Consider the following 16077-nt stretch of genomic DNA (forward strand, 5'->3'; position numbering starts at 1 on the left):
TATGGACTAATTAATTACAATACTTTTAGCATTTAAAATGCATCCTTTATAAAGGATCTACACATTACAATGGCTGCAAAATGTACTTAGTGGTTTCCAGATTTTAAACTCTAAGTTGGATGGATGTGTCTAAGGTTTTAAGAGAGATGGATGTGAATTAGTTTGGGAAATACGTGCTCACAGACTCTCACTAACTTCTAGACTAAATTCTGGTAGCAGAATTTGTGTGTGTGTGTGTGTGTGTGTGTGTGTGTGTGTGCGCGCGCACGTGCACGCACTCTCCCCAACCCATAACATTCATACACACTGCTGATGTAAATGTGAAAATAAGCTATAGATGTGAAAATTCTACAATGGACTGGTATGATTATCAGGCCGAGATATGTGACTTAGAAATAGGGACTTGGCGTAGGAATTGAAGAATCTGTTAAATAAAACAAGAGAAAGGAAGGAAAGAAGAGAGGGAGGGAGGAAGTGAGGGAAGAGGTGGGGGAGAAGGTATGAAGGGAAGGAGGGAGGGAGGGAGGAAGTGAAAGAAGGATGGGAGAAAGAGAAATAAAAATAATAAAACATTGAGCATGATCAGATTTTGTTATACTTCTTTTTTTTTCAAGAGTGACTAAACTGAACAGTGATTAAAGCAAATTACCCTAATCTGTTATTTGCCCCAATATTCCCCACAGCAGTTACAGATAGGAGACTGAAAGAAAAAAAGAAAAATAATAGGAATAAACAGATTAAGAAGTGGGTGCCAGAATTATAGGGAGCAGCCATTCATCAACATTGCTATTTATAAAACAGACAATCGGGATGGATTATAGGGAAGCAAGCACTCTGGGATCCATTGGCTCAGAATTTTTTAGATTTGACCTTGAATTTACTTATTTATTTTGAAAAGAGTGGCTATTCCTCAGGATGTGTGGGTGTTGTAGATGTTCCAGGTTGGAGTTCTGCCTTTGTATCAGATTCCGCTGAGTCAGTAGATCCACTAAATTGTTCTCCGGATATCTCTATGACTTGCTCACCTGCCTTTTGCAGGTCTTTGCTCAAATATTACCTTATCGATGAAGACTTTGGGTTTAGCCACACTATTTTATCACAATACTTCCCAACCATTTCCAGGCTTATTTTTCCCCCTATAATTCTTATTAATTTTCAGTATACTGGAAAAATTTACTTTTATTTTGTCTTTCACTTCTAGGTTTTAAGCTTTATAACAGCCTAAATTTTTGTTCAGTGCTTTATCGCCGTCTAAACAAGTTTCAACTAAACACTGAATGAAAAGTTGTGTTATATGTTATTATAACATATAAGCTGATTTCAATAAATAATTGTTGAATGGATGAATAAGTAACTGAATTCTGAAAGAACACGCAAGGGTCTTTTAATCCATCATTTATTCTGGGTTTTTTGTTTTTTTTTTACCATTATGACAATGCCTTTCATTTAAATGAGTGTCAGTTTTTGAGGATCCCCAAGTGAGTCCAGAACCCCTGACCCAGACTTTGAAATTCATGTGCTGTAGGATCCACACATCTCTGATCATTAGGAGAATTTTCACCTGTGTATAGTTTTACCATGCAGTCAATATGTAACTTGTTTAAAAGCTTAAATTTAAAAAATAAGTAAGTATAGTTATTAACTTAATCTCTATATACATCAGTATGTAATACATACATCAGTTTCTCTAGAATACATCAGTTGTTCTCATTTATAAAATCATTGTCAATCACAATATCTAAATCGAACCCCTTGAAGTTTTTGTGAATCACATTTGGGAAGTTTCTTCTTGAAGCAAGAATCCCAATCCCTATAAAAATGTATTTACAGAATTGATTTCTAAACATTTCTGAAGTTGTGGAGGCTCAGACTGACGCCAGCATTCTGAAACTTGCTTCTCCAGCGATGGGTACATTGGGAAGATCACCTCAATTCCAATATGTTATGTCCTTGTAAATACAACGAGCATCAAGCTTACTTTTTAACAACTGCAATAAAAATGTCATTGGAGGTCCATGAATCCCCCCCTGCTGATCTTTTCTTGTTTGTCGTCATAGTAAAGAAATCTTTTTTTTATCTCTTGTTCGAGAGACCAGAGACCTATTTCAATTTTCCAAAATATGTGCATGTTGGGCTGCTTCCTATGTATTTCCTCGTTTGTTATTTTCTCTGCTACTTCTCATTCTAGCTCTCATTTTTTATATGCTTTACTCTATGGCAAGATAATATTACATGGAGAAAATTTTCCTGGCTTCTTAACCTAACTTTCTATTTTTTAGAATTACCCAATTTCCACTTAGTGCAGCATTAAGACAAGGGGCTGGAAGGTACACACAGGCAGGAGCTTTACAGCAGTTAGAGACTCATTACAATGGGATGTACTGAGATAGAATGCAGTGAGTCTTACTCATGGAAGAGTTAGTTCATGGAGGAAGTGGCTAACTGCCCATCAGGACGGGTGTGAAAAGGGAGTCAGACTAAATAGTGTCTGAAATTTAAGACTTAGAATTACTTTATGACACATTAGTTCAGTTCTCTAATAGGGACTAAAATAATTTGAACTGTTTCTACATTTTACTTTTCACTTTCTGGTTTAAATTTCCATGGTATATATTAATTATTTTATTTCTTTAAGTATTTATTAATACCTTCCTCAGATAAAATAAGTCAGGAATGTTATTTCAGTAACTAGACTGCCCCCTTCTGCCTTTCACGTCAGACTCTTTTAATCACTTTAATCCTCCCATACATATTCCATACTTTGCAACTGCATGCTCAGTTCAGGCATAATGGTTTCAGTATGTTAATTTTATATCTTTTATACAAAAATATGCAGATGGGTATTGTGCCAACTTTCCTGAGGGTTTCTGAAGGACAACCCAAAGCTCATTTTTAAAACTTCTCTACTAGCATAAAATAATTTGCTCTTTTAAAATTCGGATGGAACCTGTTATTCACAACAAAGTGCCCAGAACCAAATGCAGTATTTTTGTGGAAAAAGAATAAATAACATTGTAGTTTGCAAAAGCAGTGCCCTCCTGTATGGTGTCCAATAAATTCTTGGTCTTTGTTAGTTGTGTCTAATTAGGATGCTTTAATTCCCTTTTAACAGTTGGGTTTCATAGCATTTTATATCCAACTACATTAAGAATTAATTTTTTGGCTTGACACCAATGCTGAATTTGCTTATCCAAACAGAAGCCATGCCAAGGGCTTGAAGGATGATGACAGTAATTAACCCAAATCATATACCAGGAGCCGTTCCAATGAAAGTGTCTGTTAAATAGTGTATCTTTTCCTGATGGTGAAGCTGATTCTACAAAGGCCATGTATTGCAACCTCCTGAAGAATGTTTCTTGACATTAGTGCGAGAGATAGAAAGGGAAGAGCCATCAGACTGATCAAATAAAGCCTTTCTTATTCTTTTTTTTTTAAAGATATTTATTTATTTACTTATTTACTTATTTATTTATTCATTCGACAGGATAGAGACAGCCAGTGAGAGAGGGAACACAAGCAGGGGGAGTGGGAGAGGAAGAAGCAGGCTCATAGCAGAGGAGCCTGATGTGGGGCTCGATCCCATAACACCAGGATCACTCCCTGAGCCGAAGGCAGACGCTTAACCGCTGTGCCACCCAGGCGCCCCAAGCCTTTCTTATTCTGATAAATAAAATGGAAAACATGGAGAAATGAGGGAAATTAAACTGAGTTCAGTATTTCCAGAGGTCACTTTGATATTAGGTATATCAAATGACTTAGAACTTAACATATAACATGTTTCTATGTCCCTATAGGGGACAATGAGAGATGTGTAAAAAGAATGATCATTACAGCAAAAAAGTAGGAAAAAAACTACAACCACTATAACTTTACTATACAGTAAAATGAAAAATATAATGCAGTTATAGAATAATATTTTAGGTTCATTGCATACTGAGTTACAAAGACCATGTATAAAATTGTTTAAAAGTTAAATAATGGTTTTAGAACATTTGTATTATGATACTACACACATTTAGAGAAAAGACTGGCAATTCACAAGTATGTTAGCTTGTCTCTGGAACATAGGATTATGAATCTTCCTTCTCCTGCTTCGCTTCTTCCTCTTTTTTCCCTCCTCCTTTGCCATTACTTTTCTTCATGCTGTTAGGTATTTTCCAAATATATTATTTCCAATAATACAGTTCTAGAGGAATTGACATGTACAGGATGATTGGTTAGAAACGTGCCAAGATTGAGACAGAGGAAGTGTTTGTGGCCCTTTACAAAGCCAGAGAAAGCTTTAAAGGAGGTAGGGAAATATCTGGTGGTATAGAGATAAACAAGCAAAGAGATGAAGTAAGCATTTTACCATATAGATCTGGAACTCAAGGGAGAGGTATGGACTAGAACAATCAATCTGAGAGTCACCCACAAAGAAGAAGGTCATTGAAACTGAGTGAATGAGATTACTCAGAAGAGTGTGGAGCATAAAAAGGAAATAGAGTTGGCCCTAGAACAATGTGAGGGGTTAGGGGCACCAACTCCCCATGCAGCTGAAAATCTGAGTATAACTTTTGACTCTGCAAAAGCTTAACTACTAATAGCCTATAAGTTGACCGGAAGCCTTATTGACAGCAGTCAATTAACACATATTTTGTATGTTATATGTATTATATACTGTATTTTTACAAAAAAGTAAGCTAGAGAAAAGAGAATCTTATTAAGAAAATCAAAAGGAAAATACAATTAGAGTACCATATGTATATTTATTGAAAAAAACTGCATTTAAGTGCACCACCGCAGTTCAAGCCTGTGTTGTTCAAGGTTCGACTATAATGACTACAATGGAGCCTGAGGAAACATGAACATTAAAGAGATGACAGAGAAAGGAGCCTAAAGAGAGAAACTCATGGAGGCCCAGAGAGGTGTGAGAAAATACAAATGCGTGTTGGTAGGGAAGTAAAAGGAAATGTTCCTTAAACAGGGAGTGGTCAATGATGTTAAATGTCATGAAGAGTTTAAGTGAAATAATTTTTAAAGTAGCCCATGGATATAACAATAAGTATTTTACTCATTTCATCAAGGCACCATTGATGGAAACACTTTCAGCCAGGTGCCACACAGTTTAAGGAGGCAAAGTGGTTTAGCAGAAAAATCTTCGGCTATGAAAGGAAGGCAAGAAGTAGGATAGTAACTGACAAGGGACATGGAGTTGAGAGTAGTATCATTTTTGTGGTGATGGTATTGGTTTTAAGATGAGAAGAACGTGTTGTTCTCTATGGGCTGATGGGAAGGAGCAGGAGTAGGGAGGATGAAAATGAAGATTAGAAAAAATTGGGAACAACTTAGGGTTTCTTAGATTTGCCTTAAGATGAGAATCCCTTGGATCATTTGTTTGAAAGGCAGGTTTCCAGAGGGGGAAATCCTATAATCTCTATTTCTAACAAGTACCATCAAGGGACTCATTGGCAGGACAGTGTGGAAACACTATAGTTAATAAACGTGTTTTGAGAAAATGGGACAGAATGGGATTCAGATTATGTGGTTTAGAAAAGGCTGCATAGAGGTGCATATAAATGTAGAGATTTGGTGACTGACTTTCCTGTCTGCCTTTACTTTCTCCATCAAGTAGGATGTGGGCCCCTTCTAAGAGTCATGCAAGAATTTCTAGGTAGTATTAAGAGCCCAGGCAGAGGGAAGATGTTAATTCATGGTGGAACCAATTTACAGAGCTGCATGATTTTTTTGAAGCAAGTGCGATGAAGACTGACATGTAAGTTCTAACACGGAGGTTTAATGGAAAGAAAGCAGAGCCTGAGAGTTCAGAATAGTACCACAGTTTGGATGATATTGTAATCGTGGACTACAGGCTGGATAATGAAGGCAACAGAGAGAGATAATACGTTTGCCTGGGACTGAGGGTTTCCTGGAATGTGGGACAGTCAGTGCTAAAACCAGGAATATCTGGGAAACCAGAATCATTGATCATCCTAGGAGAGCAAGGATGGTAGAAAGTTGGATTCAGGAGCTGGAAGTTTAGATGGAATTGAAACCAAATGTAGTGAGAGTTATTGAATGTACAATTTAGAAATAGAAGGGGTTATAGCCAGAGATTGAAATGTTGAGTTGGGTTTTCCAAGGTGGGTTAGTTCCAGGTTATAAGATTCATGACTTAAAGTCCTGACAGTTGATGGTCAAAGTGGAATGCAGATGAAGGACCTGGAAGTATGAAGGTCATAAGATTGAAAAGAGATTGAGTTTAATAAGCTGCTTATGTAAACTATGACATCACCTAGGATGGAGGCAGAACAAAGTGGGATGAAGAGCCCAATGCCACTTTATTTATTAATTAATTTGTTTGTTTATTTTAGAGAGAGAGAGTGCTCATGAGCAGGGAGAGGAGCAGAGAGAGAGGAACAAGTAGACTCTGAGCTCAGTGCGGAGGCCACCATGGGTCTTGATCCCATGACCCTGAGATTATGGCCTGAAAGCAAGAGTCAGATGCTCAACCAACTTGAGCTACCCAGGTGGCCTTTTAAAAAAAAAATTTTTTTTTTTTTTAATTTTTATTCTTTTTTTAAGTAGGTTCCATGCCCAGCATGGAGCTCAAACTCACGACCCTGAAATCAAGAGTCTCATGCTCTACTGACTGAGTCAGGCAGGCGTCCCTTAATGCTAGTCTTGAGAGGCCAGGAGGCAAGTAGATGAGAAGACATAGAGCATGGTACAACCAGGTGGCATTAGCTAAAATAATCTAGGGATTTGGCACAAGTTTGAAGGATAATTACCTAGAAGACGCAGTAAAAAATCAGACTATACGTTCTGATTTTAAAATATATGGGATATTGGAGAATAAACAATCTCCATTCAAAAAGATTAAAGGAATAGGGGCGCCTGGGTGGCACAGCGGTTGGGCGTCTGCCTTCGGCTCAGGGCGTGATCCCGGCATTATGGGATCGAGCCCCACATCAGGCTCCTCCGCTGGGAGCCTGCTTCTTCCTCTCCCACTCCCCCTGCTTGTGTTCCCTCTCTCGCTGGCTGTCTCTCTCTCTGTCGAATAAATAAATAAAATCTTTAAAAAAAAAAAAGATTAAAGGAACAATGTTATCAGGGCAAAGGAATATGTAATAAAATGGTTGAGAATGTGTAACTGTTAAAAAAGGGGTTGATCTGAAACTACAAAATGTACATTATCTTGTTTTATTAGGCCCTCATTGGATCAAGGAAAACAGTTATCAATGAAAAAAGAAAAGATCCCTATTGGTGGGGTAAGCACCAGAATTACTAGTATTATTTGTTATTAATCACACAAATATAAAAGATTATATTGCACTATTAATAAATATTATATATTTTTCATTTGAGGAGGGTTGCTATATAATAGTTTGAAGAAATTACATTAAATGAAACTGTTGGTTTATTATAGTGGTGTTTATCTAGGATTACATGTTACTTAGCTATGTATATTCTTGTTTACTAATGATAGTAGCCAATATTATTTGAACATGCATCATTTTTAAGTGCTCAGGACTATGCTGGCATTTTACATGGACTTATAAGGTGACTGCTGTTAAAATTCCAACTTACAGATGAGTCATCTGGGAGTTAGAGGAGTTAGTGACTTGACCAAGATCAGAAAGCTTAGGAAATGTCATGTAGGATTTAAATCTACCTTGTCTGACTTTTAAGTACAGTAACCTAATTTTATATTAATTTTGCCTTTAGGTGAAGTTCTCAGTCATTCTGAAGTACCTCCAAGCCTTCGGCTGGCTCTGGGTGTGGCTGAGTCTGGCTGCTTACCTCGGGCAGAATTTGGTGGGCATTGGACAGAATCTATGGCTTAGTGCCTGGGTAAAAGAAGCAAAACACATGAGTGAGTTCACAGAATGGGAGCAAATAAGAAGCAATAAACTTAACATCTATGGATTATTGGGATTAATGCAAGGTAAAAAAAAAAAAAAAAGGTCCAGCTGCTTCTTTTTTCTCTTTTGACCTAACTTATTCAAATGCAAGCGTATGGCATCATTTTATTTCAAATAAAATCTATGCCATATTTTTCAAATATTTTGAGATAATTGAAATGCATATGTTTTTAATTCATCATATTTGAGAAAGTAAACCACACTAAATAATGTATTTGTCTTTTATTCTTGACAAAAAAGTATTTGGAAAGGTGTTATTATTCCTATTTTACAGCCGAGGAAAATGAGGCACATACGCTAAGTTATTCAGGACTCAGAAGTCTTGACTACATGGCTACTCACTGTGTATGTGAGACCTGTGATTGATATGAAGATCAATAAGTGAGTCAGTTAAAAACTACATTGTGAGTAAAGTCTAAGACTACATGGCAAGCAGTAAGTGTTATACCGGTAATAAAAGAAAACCCGTGAGGACACAGAGTAAGAAAAAGCCATATCTGAGAGTTAAGATAATTTCCAAGGAATAGTTGTCATTCGAGGTGACACTAAAGAATGATCTGAATTTTGTGAGACTGAGATCATGGAAAAGAAGAGGTGACAAATGCAGAGAGAAAGATGTGAGTAAAGACAGGGGTGGGGAAAGAAAGAGGGTTGGAGGTATGAGTGAGGGTGTCAGTTTGAGTGGTCCTCAGATTATTGGTAGGGCAGTAGGGGAACTAGAAGTGGGAAGGTAGTCTGGAGATGATAGTTGGAAAGGCAATGGAAAACTTTCAAAATTTGAGGGAAAAGAGGTGAACTAGAGTTAGTTTTCAAACTAAGAATGAATTAGCAGTGATGAAAAAGAAAGATGAACTTTTATTGGAGGGATTAAATCAGAAACCAGGAAGAATTTGGGATTGATAGGGAAGGAGTAAACAAGTATCTTCTAGGTGGAAGTCTGGATGGAAGATAATCTAATGCAGAAAGATTCTTCTTTGATCTATCTCCACATCACCCGAGGCATCTAGTCTAGTGCTAACCAGTGAGTAGGGAATGGAATAGGATTGAATGAATAAAGAATGAATGAAAATAAATGAACAAATAAATGAATGGTCAGAGAATGGCAATGCAATTGGAGAAAAAGGATAGATAGGAAAGACATTGCGGTGAAAACATATGTAAGAATGGGTGATTTGAAGCTAAGAGGGCCTCATTCATGGTTTTGAAGTTCAGTTTGGGTAACTGGAGAATGGTGAAGACAAAAATAAGGAGAGGAAAGAAAGGCACCTTGAGGAAGAATGATATTCAGGGAGAATTCAAACAAGAAAAAAAAATACGTGGAAGTCATGCTATCTAAGGATATTCATAAAGGAAAACACAAAGAGATACATGCATTTGGTAAAAAAAAAAAATGAAGATAAAAAATATGAAACTTAGGGTTTTGCTTCTTGTTTCTCCTTTCCCATCTTTATTGTGTGGCCATAGTATTGTTTGTAAGTGTCTCCATCAAAAGTATGCAAATATTATGAGATAGATTTATGTTCATTTTGCCATTCTTTTAGCAGTATTCATTGGGGAAAGAGATGTTAATGACTAAAACAAGATATAAGGAATGTCTATAGTATGAAAGATACATTGTGTTTAGTTTTGAATTAGTGAGAGTCAAGTTTATTGGCTTGCAACTTGCAACTCATTGAGGAAAGAATAGATATAGCAGTCTAGAATTCTGAGCAGCAAAAGAAACACCCATATATACAAATATCTCTATATCTATGTCTATCACATCTGCATATGAAAGTTAAACTCACACCAATCCAGGAGCTCATGTTACAAGTTTAGGGGAAATTCAATATACTTTTAAGAATATTTTAAGTCAGCCACTATCATTTCCTATACTAGACAAAGCATGTAGTTTAGTGTTCACAGTTTTACTATTGTAAAGTCTTACTTTTTTTAATCAGATTTTTTAACTTTTTATTTAAATTCCAGTTAGTTAACATACAGTGTAATATTAGTTTAAGATATATTTTTTTTCATTTGCCATGTATCTTTTTTTAATCTTTTTCAAGTTTTTATTTAAATTCCAGTGTGTTAATATACAGTGTAACATTAGTTTCAGGTGTAAAATTTAGTGATTTATCGCTTACATAGAACACCCAGTGCTCATCACAACAAGAGCACTCCTTAATACCCATCACTTATTTAACCCATTCCCCCTGCCTAGCTCCCCTCCAGTAACTCTCAGTTTTTTCTCTGCAGTTAAGAGTCTGTTTTCTGGTTTGTCTTTCTTTGTTTTATCTTTATATTCATCTGTTTTGTTTCTTAAATTCCACATATGACTGAAATAATATCATATATTTGTCTTTTTCTGACAGACTTATTTTGCGTAGCATAATACTCTCTAGCTCCATCCACGTCATTGCAAATGGCAAGATTTCATTCTTTTTTATGGCTGAGGAATATTCTAGTGTGTGTGTGTGTGTGTGTGTGTGTGTGTGTGTGTGTGTGTGTACGTCCCACAACTTCTTTATCCATTCATCAGTGGATGGACATTTGGGCTCTTTCCATAATTTGGCTAATATAGATGATGGTCTATAAACATCGGGGTGCACGTATCCCTTCAAATTAGTATTTTGGTTATTCTTTGGGTAAATACTTATTAATGCCATTTCTCCATCATAGGGTAACTCTGTTTTTAACTTTTTGAGGAACGTCCATGCTTTTTTCCAGAGTGCCTGAGCCACTTTGCATTCCCACCAACAATGAAAGAGGATTCCTTTTTCTCCACATCTTCACCAACACCTGTTGTTTCTTGTATTGTTGATTTTATCCATTCTGACAGGTGTGAGGTGATATCTCATTGTAGTTTTGAGTTGTTTTCCCAAATGATGAGAGATGTTGAATATCTTTCCATATGTTTATTGCCCATCTGTCTGTCTTCTTTGGGAAAATGTCTATTTGTGTCTTCTGCCCATCTTTTAATTGGATTATTTGTTTTTTGGGTGTTGAGTTTTGTAAGTTCTTCATATATTTTGGATAGTAATCTTTTATCAGATACGGCATTTGCAGATATCTTCTCCCATTCCATAGGTTGCCTTTTCATTTTGTTGTTAGTTTTCTCCACTGAGCAGAGGCTTTTTATATTGATGAAGTCCCAATAGTTTATTTTTGCTTTTGTTTCCCTTGCCTCAGGAGACATATCTAGTAAGAAGTTGCTATGGCTAATGTCAAAGAGGTTACTGCCTGTGTTCTCCTCTAGGGCTTTTATGGCTTCAGGTCTCATGTTTACGTCTTTAATCTATTTAGAATTTGTTTTTGTGTATGGTGTAAGAAAGTGGTCTAGTTTCATTCTTTTGCATTTTGCTGTCCAGTTTTCCCAACACCATTTGTTGAAGAGACTCTCTTTAATTAACTAGATAGTAGGTATAGGAAATATTTTGTAATGAGGCAACAGATTATACAGTCTAATCAAAAAAATTTTTTCCTGATTGGCTTTTTGTGTAGAGTGGTCTTCAGTCATTAAAATATGAATCTTCCTGGGGCATCTGGGTGGCTGTCGGTTGAGCATCCGACTCTTGATCTCAGCTCAGGTTTTGATCTCAGGGTCATGAGTTCAAGCCCTGTATTGGGCTCCATATTGGGTGTGGAGCCTACTATAAAAAAAAAAAAAAAGAATCCTCTCTAATTTTTCTTTCATTTTTAATTTTTTTGCATTAAAAATTTAAATTTTCTGAAAACTTATTATTAGACGCAATTATAAGTTTTCTGTAAGTGGGTAAGCCTGAGAAATGAAAATGTATAATTTCTGATTTTTTCAGTAGACCACAGCTGCATCTGACAGAATCTTTTCCAATGAGGGGGAGGCTGTATTCCTTACATCATCATAGCTCACAAAATAAAAAGGGCAGGGGTGCTTTAAAGCATAAGCAGCATTGTCTGTCACATGTTAATACTACAGACTTACTGTGAATAATATAGAAAGCAACATTCAAAAGAAACATTTAAAGCACAATGTCAGATCTATTATTTTGTAACAATAATACAAATCTTACCTCATTTTCTAAGTAAGAAATAGTTCTGAACATTTTTTCCCCCTAGGTCCCAGCTGTTCTCCTTAGAATATTTTAGAACACTCTAAATATCCCCAATCTATTATGCTTTATGCCTCATTGTTAAGAACTTCCTTTCTCCAATCCAATGTGAAAAACATAGGCACCTTATTTTCAAAGTGCAATGTTTAAAGAGTAAACTGCTGCTTCTAGTTTAAGTTGAGTGAGTGGATCATCTACTTAATTTATCTCACAAAATTCCAATGAGATGCCAGTGAATAAATATAAAAGGAAAGACTTCAGAAGATTTCAGAATGATAAATTTCTGCATAAGCAATTAAACTGATAGTTAATCAAGGGTAGAAGAACCTGTGCCAGGAACGGTTAAGGGAGAAGCTATAACACAAGAGGGAGATGTTCATTTGAGCAATGGAGAAACACTAAACTCATGGTCACAGGTAGAGAGTAGGATTGAATTCCACGGAAATAATCAAAATAATTCACTAGACCATTGTTCTCCTGGCCCATCCGTCTCTCCTACAACACCCACCACCATCATGTGCACAGCAACTGGCATTGTAACAATACAATGAAAACTAGAAAGCTGATATCTAAAGAGGAAATTAGGGTTCCTAATGTGTGTGGCATACATAGAAGAAATCCTCCTTAAATGGCTTTTGGAAAAGCTCCAGTCTACATGTCTGGATCCCAATATTCACACTCTCTGTCACATCTGCCCACTTATGTGGAATTTGAAGCAATCCTCTCCATCTAGAGGAAAAAAAATGTTGCAAGAAATTAATGTGTGCAGTAGCAGAAGGAAGCCACACCAAGTACCTCTATTAATTAACCATGGGTTTATCTCCTATGTTTAAACTGATAATAATGGATGGTCTTGCATTTTAATCAAACCGATAGCATAAATAAGAGCTAACAAATAAAGCAATGGAGTCCAGAAATAAAACAATACTATTTGAAATAGAAGCTTAAAATGTCAAGTTAGTGTCTTCAGAGATTCAAAATATTATATCCACAAAGCAAGTGTGAAAATGTGCTGAAATAAATTCAATCTTAGACAAAAAAATCTCGAAACATTTAAAGAATTTAAAGAGATTGTACAAGTGTGAGAAGATAAATTAGAAGAAATTATCCCAGATGTATAACATTGAAAAGATAGATGAAAAATGATAAATGAGAAAATTAGAGGAATAATCCAGGAAGCTCAACATTCACGTGTCTTTCAGTAAATGCAAGTGAAAATGATCAAATTCATAATATTTAACATTTCCCATAAGTGAAGAATGCAAATGTCTGATCTTGTAACCATTCCATTTAGAGTGGAAAGAAAGAGGGTTCCAAGAGAGTAGTTTATGTTACAAAGAGAAGGGGGCTAAATAGGATGAAGGAAATAATAGAATATCTGATGAGTTTGAATATATTCAGAAGAGATTTGCTGACTATTGAAGTGTTTGGGAATAAATTAGTGCTTGTTGCATAGGAAACTAAGAATATGGAAAAAGTGGTGAACTTCATGCATAATGTATGCTTAGTGGCAGTATAAATATTGAATGTTTATTTGAGGAAAGACGGTGAAACTTGTTTTTGAAAGAGGAAAAAGGAAGTATGGGGGGAGTGAGGTAGGAAAAAATAGAAAATATTTAAAGCTAAGAAATCATTTAACAGCAGCATGTGATATTATTTAAAATGTAAAGGAATTAGCTGAAATAATTTAAGATGGTCAGGGTCAACTATCATTGTTTTGTTTTGTTTTACACATACTTACAAAAGAATAAGAATCATATTGGCAATATACTTTTATTAGCAATTTTGTGTATTAGAGAACAATGGAGCAATTGTGTATACCCTGTGACTCAGAACAGACTAGCTTAAGTAAAATGGAAATTTATTGACTCCCCAAACTAAAAAGTCCAGGCATATGTCTTTATACACACTCCATCCCTGTGCTCAGATGAAGTGTCCACTACTCTTTATTTATTAGCTCTGTTTGTTGTCCTCATTGGCTTAATTCTCAGGCTTCACATGGTGTTGGAAATGTTCTCTATCAAAGAACTTCCCTCCATAGAAATCCATGAAGTTACTCTCCTTGAAGCAATTTGAGTCACATATTTGTCTTTGACCAATCACTGTAACAAAGCATGTCTTCTTCCAGCCTTACAAGTCCTCCAGTTTGAGAACTTTTTGTCCTTTCATTTGTTCTTGCACATGGATAGCTCTTTTATGAGCTCGTCTCTTTCTTGTCATAGTTTGTCAAATGCAGGTAACAATAGTTATATTGTTATAGCATCAATAGGTGCTTATAACTATTTCCAACCTCTTCCACTAAAGCTATATGGTTATTATTTATATGTCTGCCTTTTCAGTCTTTGCAAGGACCACCCTTCCACCAACCATATCTTAGTAGCTTAACTGACCAGAAATTAAATAAATAATAAAAGGTTTATTGCTTATTCTTGGAATCCAAGTTGAAGAAGCAATCCATCCACCATTATAAATATTGGCAGGCACCGTACAAAAGTAATAAACTTTAGCAGTTCTGATACCAGCAATTAAATGCTGTAACCTGGTATTATGTGTTGTTTCTCCTTCAACTTGTTCAGAACTCTTCATAAGGTCCCATAAATCACAAGGAGGCCAGAAAGAGCAACTCTACCATGGACCTAGAAGCTAGGAGAACTATAATTATTTGGCTAGCAGCACCAGTGACTATCGTATTGCCCCATAGGACATTACAAAATTAATAAGTTGCTAGTATGCTGTGAACCTGGGTGTTCTGTTATGTTTCGTGCATTTCTCTAGAATCTATGCCCATGAATAAGGAGAGCCCTTCTTTGATAAGATGGCAACCCATCAGAGTATATACTTATTATCAGTGCACCATATAGATGTATACTTAGTTCAGTCCACAATTACACGTTGTTAAGTGTGCTGTTTGAGTTTTCCATTTTAAAAATGCTATGATAAGCAACTTTTTGAGAGTTAAGTTACCAAATTCCTTTGGGAGGTTAACATACCCCTGATAACATTTTGTGGTTAGGTCTCTTCGTCTGCTCTGGAGCCTATATACTCACCAGAGGATCCCTGGCTGCCTCTCGAACTTTGCATACTCAGCTATTGGATAATGTGCTACACCTCCCGCTCAGGTTTTTTGAAACCAATCCTATAGGCCAGATCATCAGTCGGTTCACCAAGGTCAGTAGAGCCACACCTTGTTGCATATAGCATACCTAAAAATGATGATCCATAGTTAGTACCTTGTAATAGAATTTGTGGGAAAAAAAAAATCACCCTGAAAAGATGGCATTATGTTCAGTATAGCGTTCCTTGTTATTTTATTTCTAACTCTTGGGACATTATAACGGATGTATAGCAGCACCACATCTTACACACACAATCAAAATAACCCTTGAAAATTGCTGAAAGGATCCAAAGAGCATATGTGCTCTGGTGTCTACAACTCCAATTCTTACATCCATTTAGCTTGAGAATCACTGTTTTGGGCTGAGAGAGTAAAACAAATATAAGCTATATGAAGATAACTGGATTTTAAGCATTCTGCCTTTAAGAAAACTGTCAACTCACTTATGGTGAATGGGAGAGAGGTGGGGCTTCCCAGAATGTCTCTGTTTACCTACAGGGTTTTCCTCCTGGTGTTTACTATCAAACACTTACAACTGCACTGTCCAACAGAAATGTAATGCAAGCCACATCGGTAATTTTAAATTTTCTAGTAGCCGCAATAAAGAAGTAAAAAGAGACAGCTGGAAATAATTATAATAATATATTTTATTTAACATAGAATGCCTGAAACATTATTTCAGACTTGTTTAAAGTTGTTTAAAATTATTAACTAAATATCTCATGTTCTTTTTTTCTACATAGTCTTCAAAATCTGATTTGTATTATTTGCTTATGGCACATCTCAGTTTGCAGTAGCCGTGTGTCAAGTGCTGAATAGACACATATTGCTAGTGGTTCCTGAATTAGATAGTACAGGGCCACCACTATAAAATATGCCAATACATTTGTGTGTACATGTAAAAAATTTTTGGTGTGTGTATGGGGAAAGTGAGGATAAAACATGAAAATCAAAGTGAAAGTACCTAGCATAATAAATGTTTGGTGGA

At 36.0% G+C, this 16077-nt stretch overlaps 1 protein-coding gene across 1 annotated transcript in view; it reads left to right on the top strand.

The window, feature by feature from the left end:
- Positions 1-16077, top strand: part of LOC113246330 (multidrug resistance-associated protein 1-like) — an 85322-nt gene that overhangs the window by 51219 nt on the left and 18026 nt on the right. The window contains exons 17-19 of the mRNA XM_026486942.4: positions 7190-7250; positions 7708-7927; positions 14988-15142. Of these exons, the coding sequence (XP_026342727.3) occupies positions 7190-7250; positions 7708-7927; positions 14988-15142 (436 nt within the window). The remainder of the gene's footprint in view (positions 1-7189; positions 7251-7707; positions 7928-14987; positions 15143-16077) is intronic.

Source organism: Ursus arctos, unplaced genomic scaffold, assembly GCF_023065955.2.
Source record: "Ursus arctos isolate Adak ecotype North America unplaced genomic scaffold, UrsArc2.0 scaffold_4, whole genome shotgun sequence".
NCBI classification, from domain to species: Eukaryota; Metazoa; Chordata; class Mammalia; order Carnivora; family Ursidae; genus Ursus; species Ursus arctos.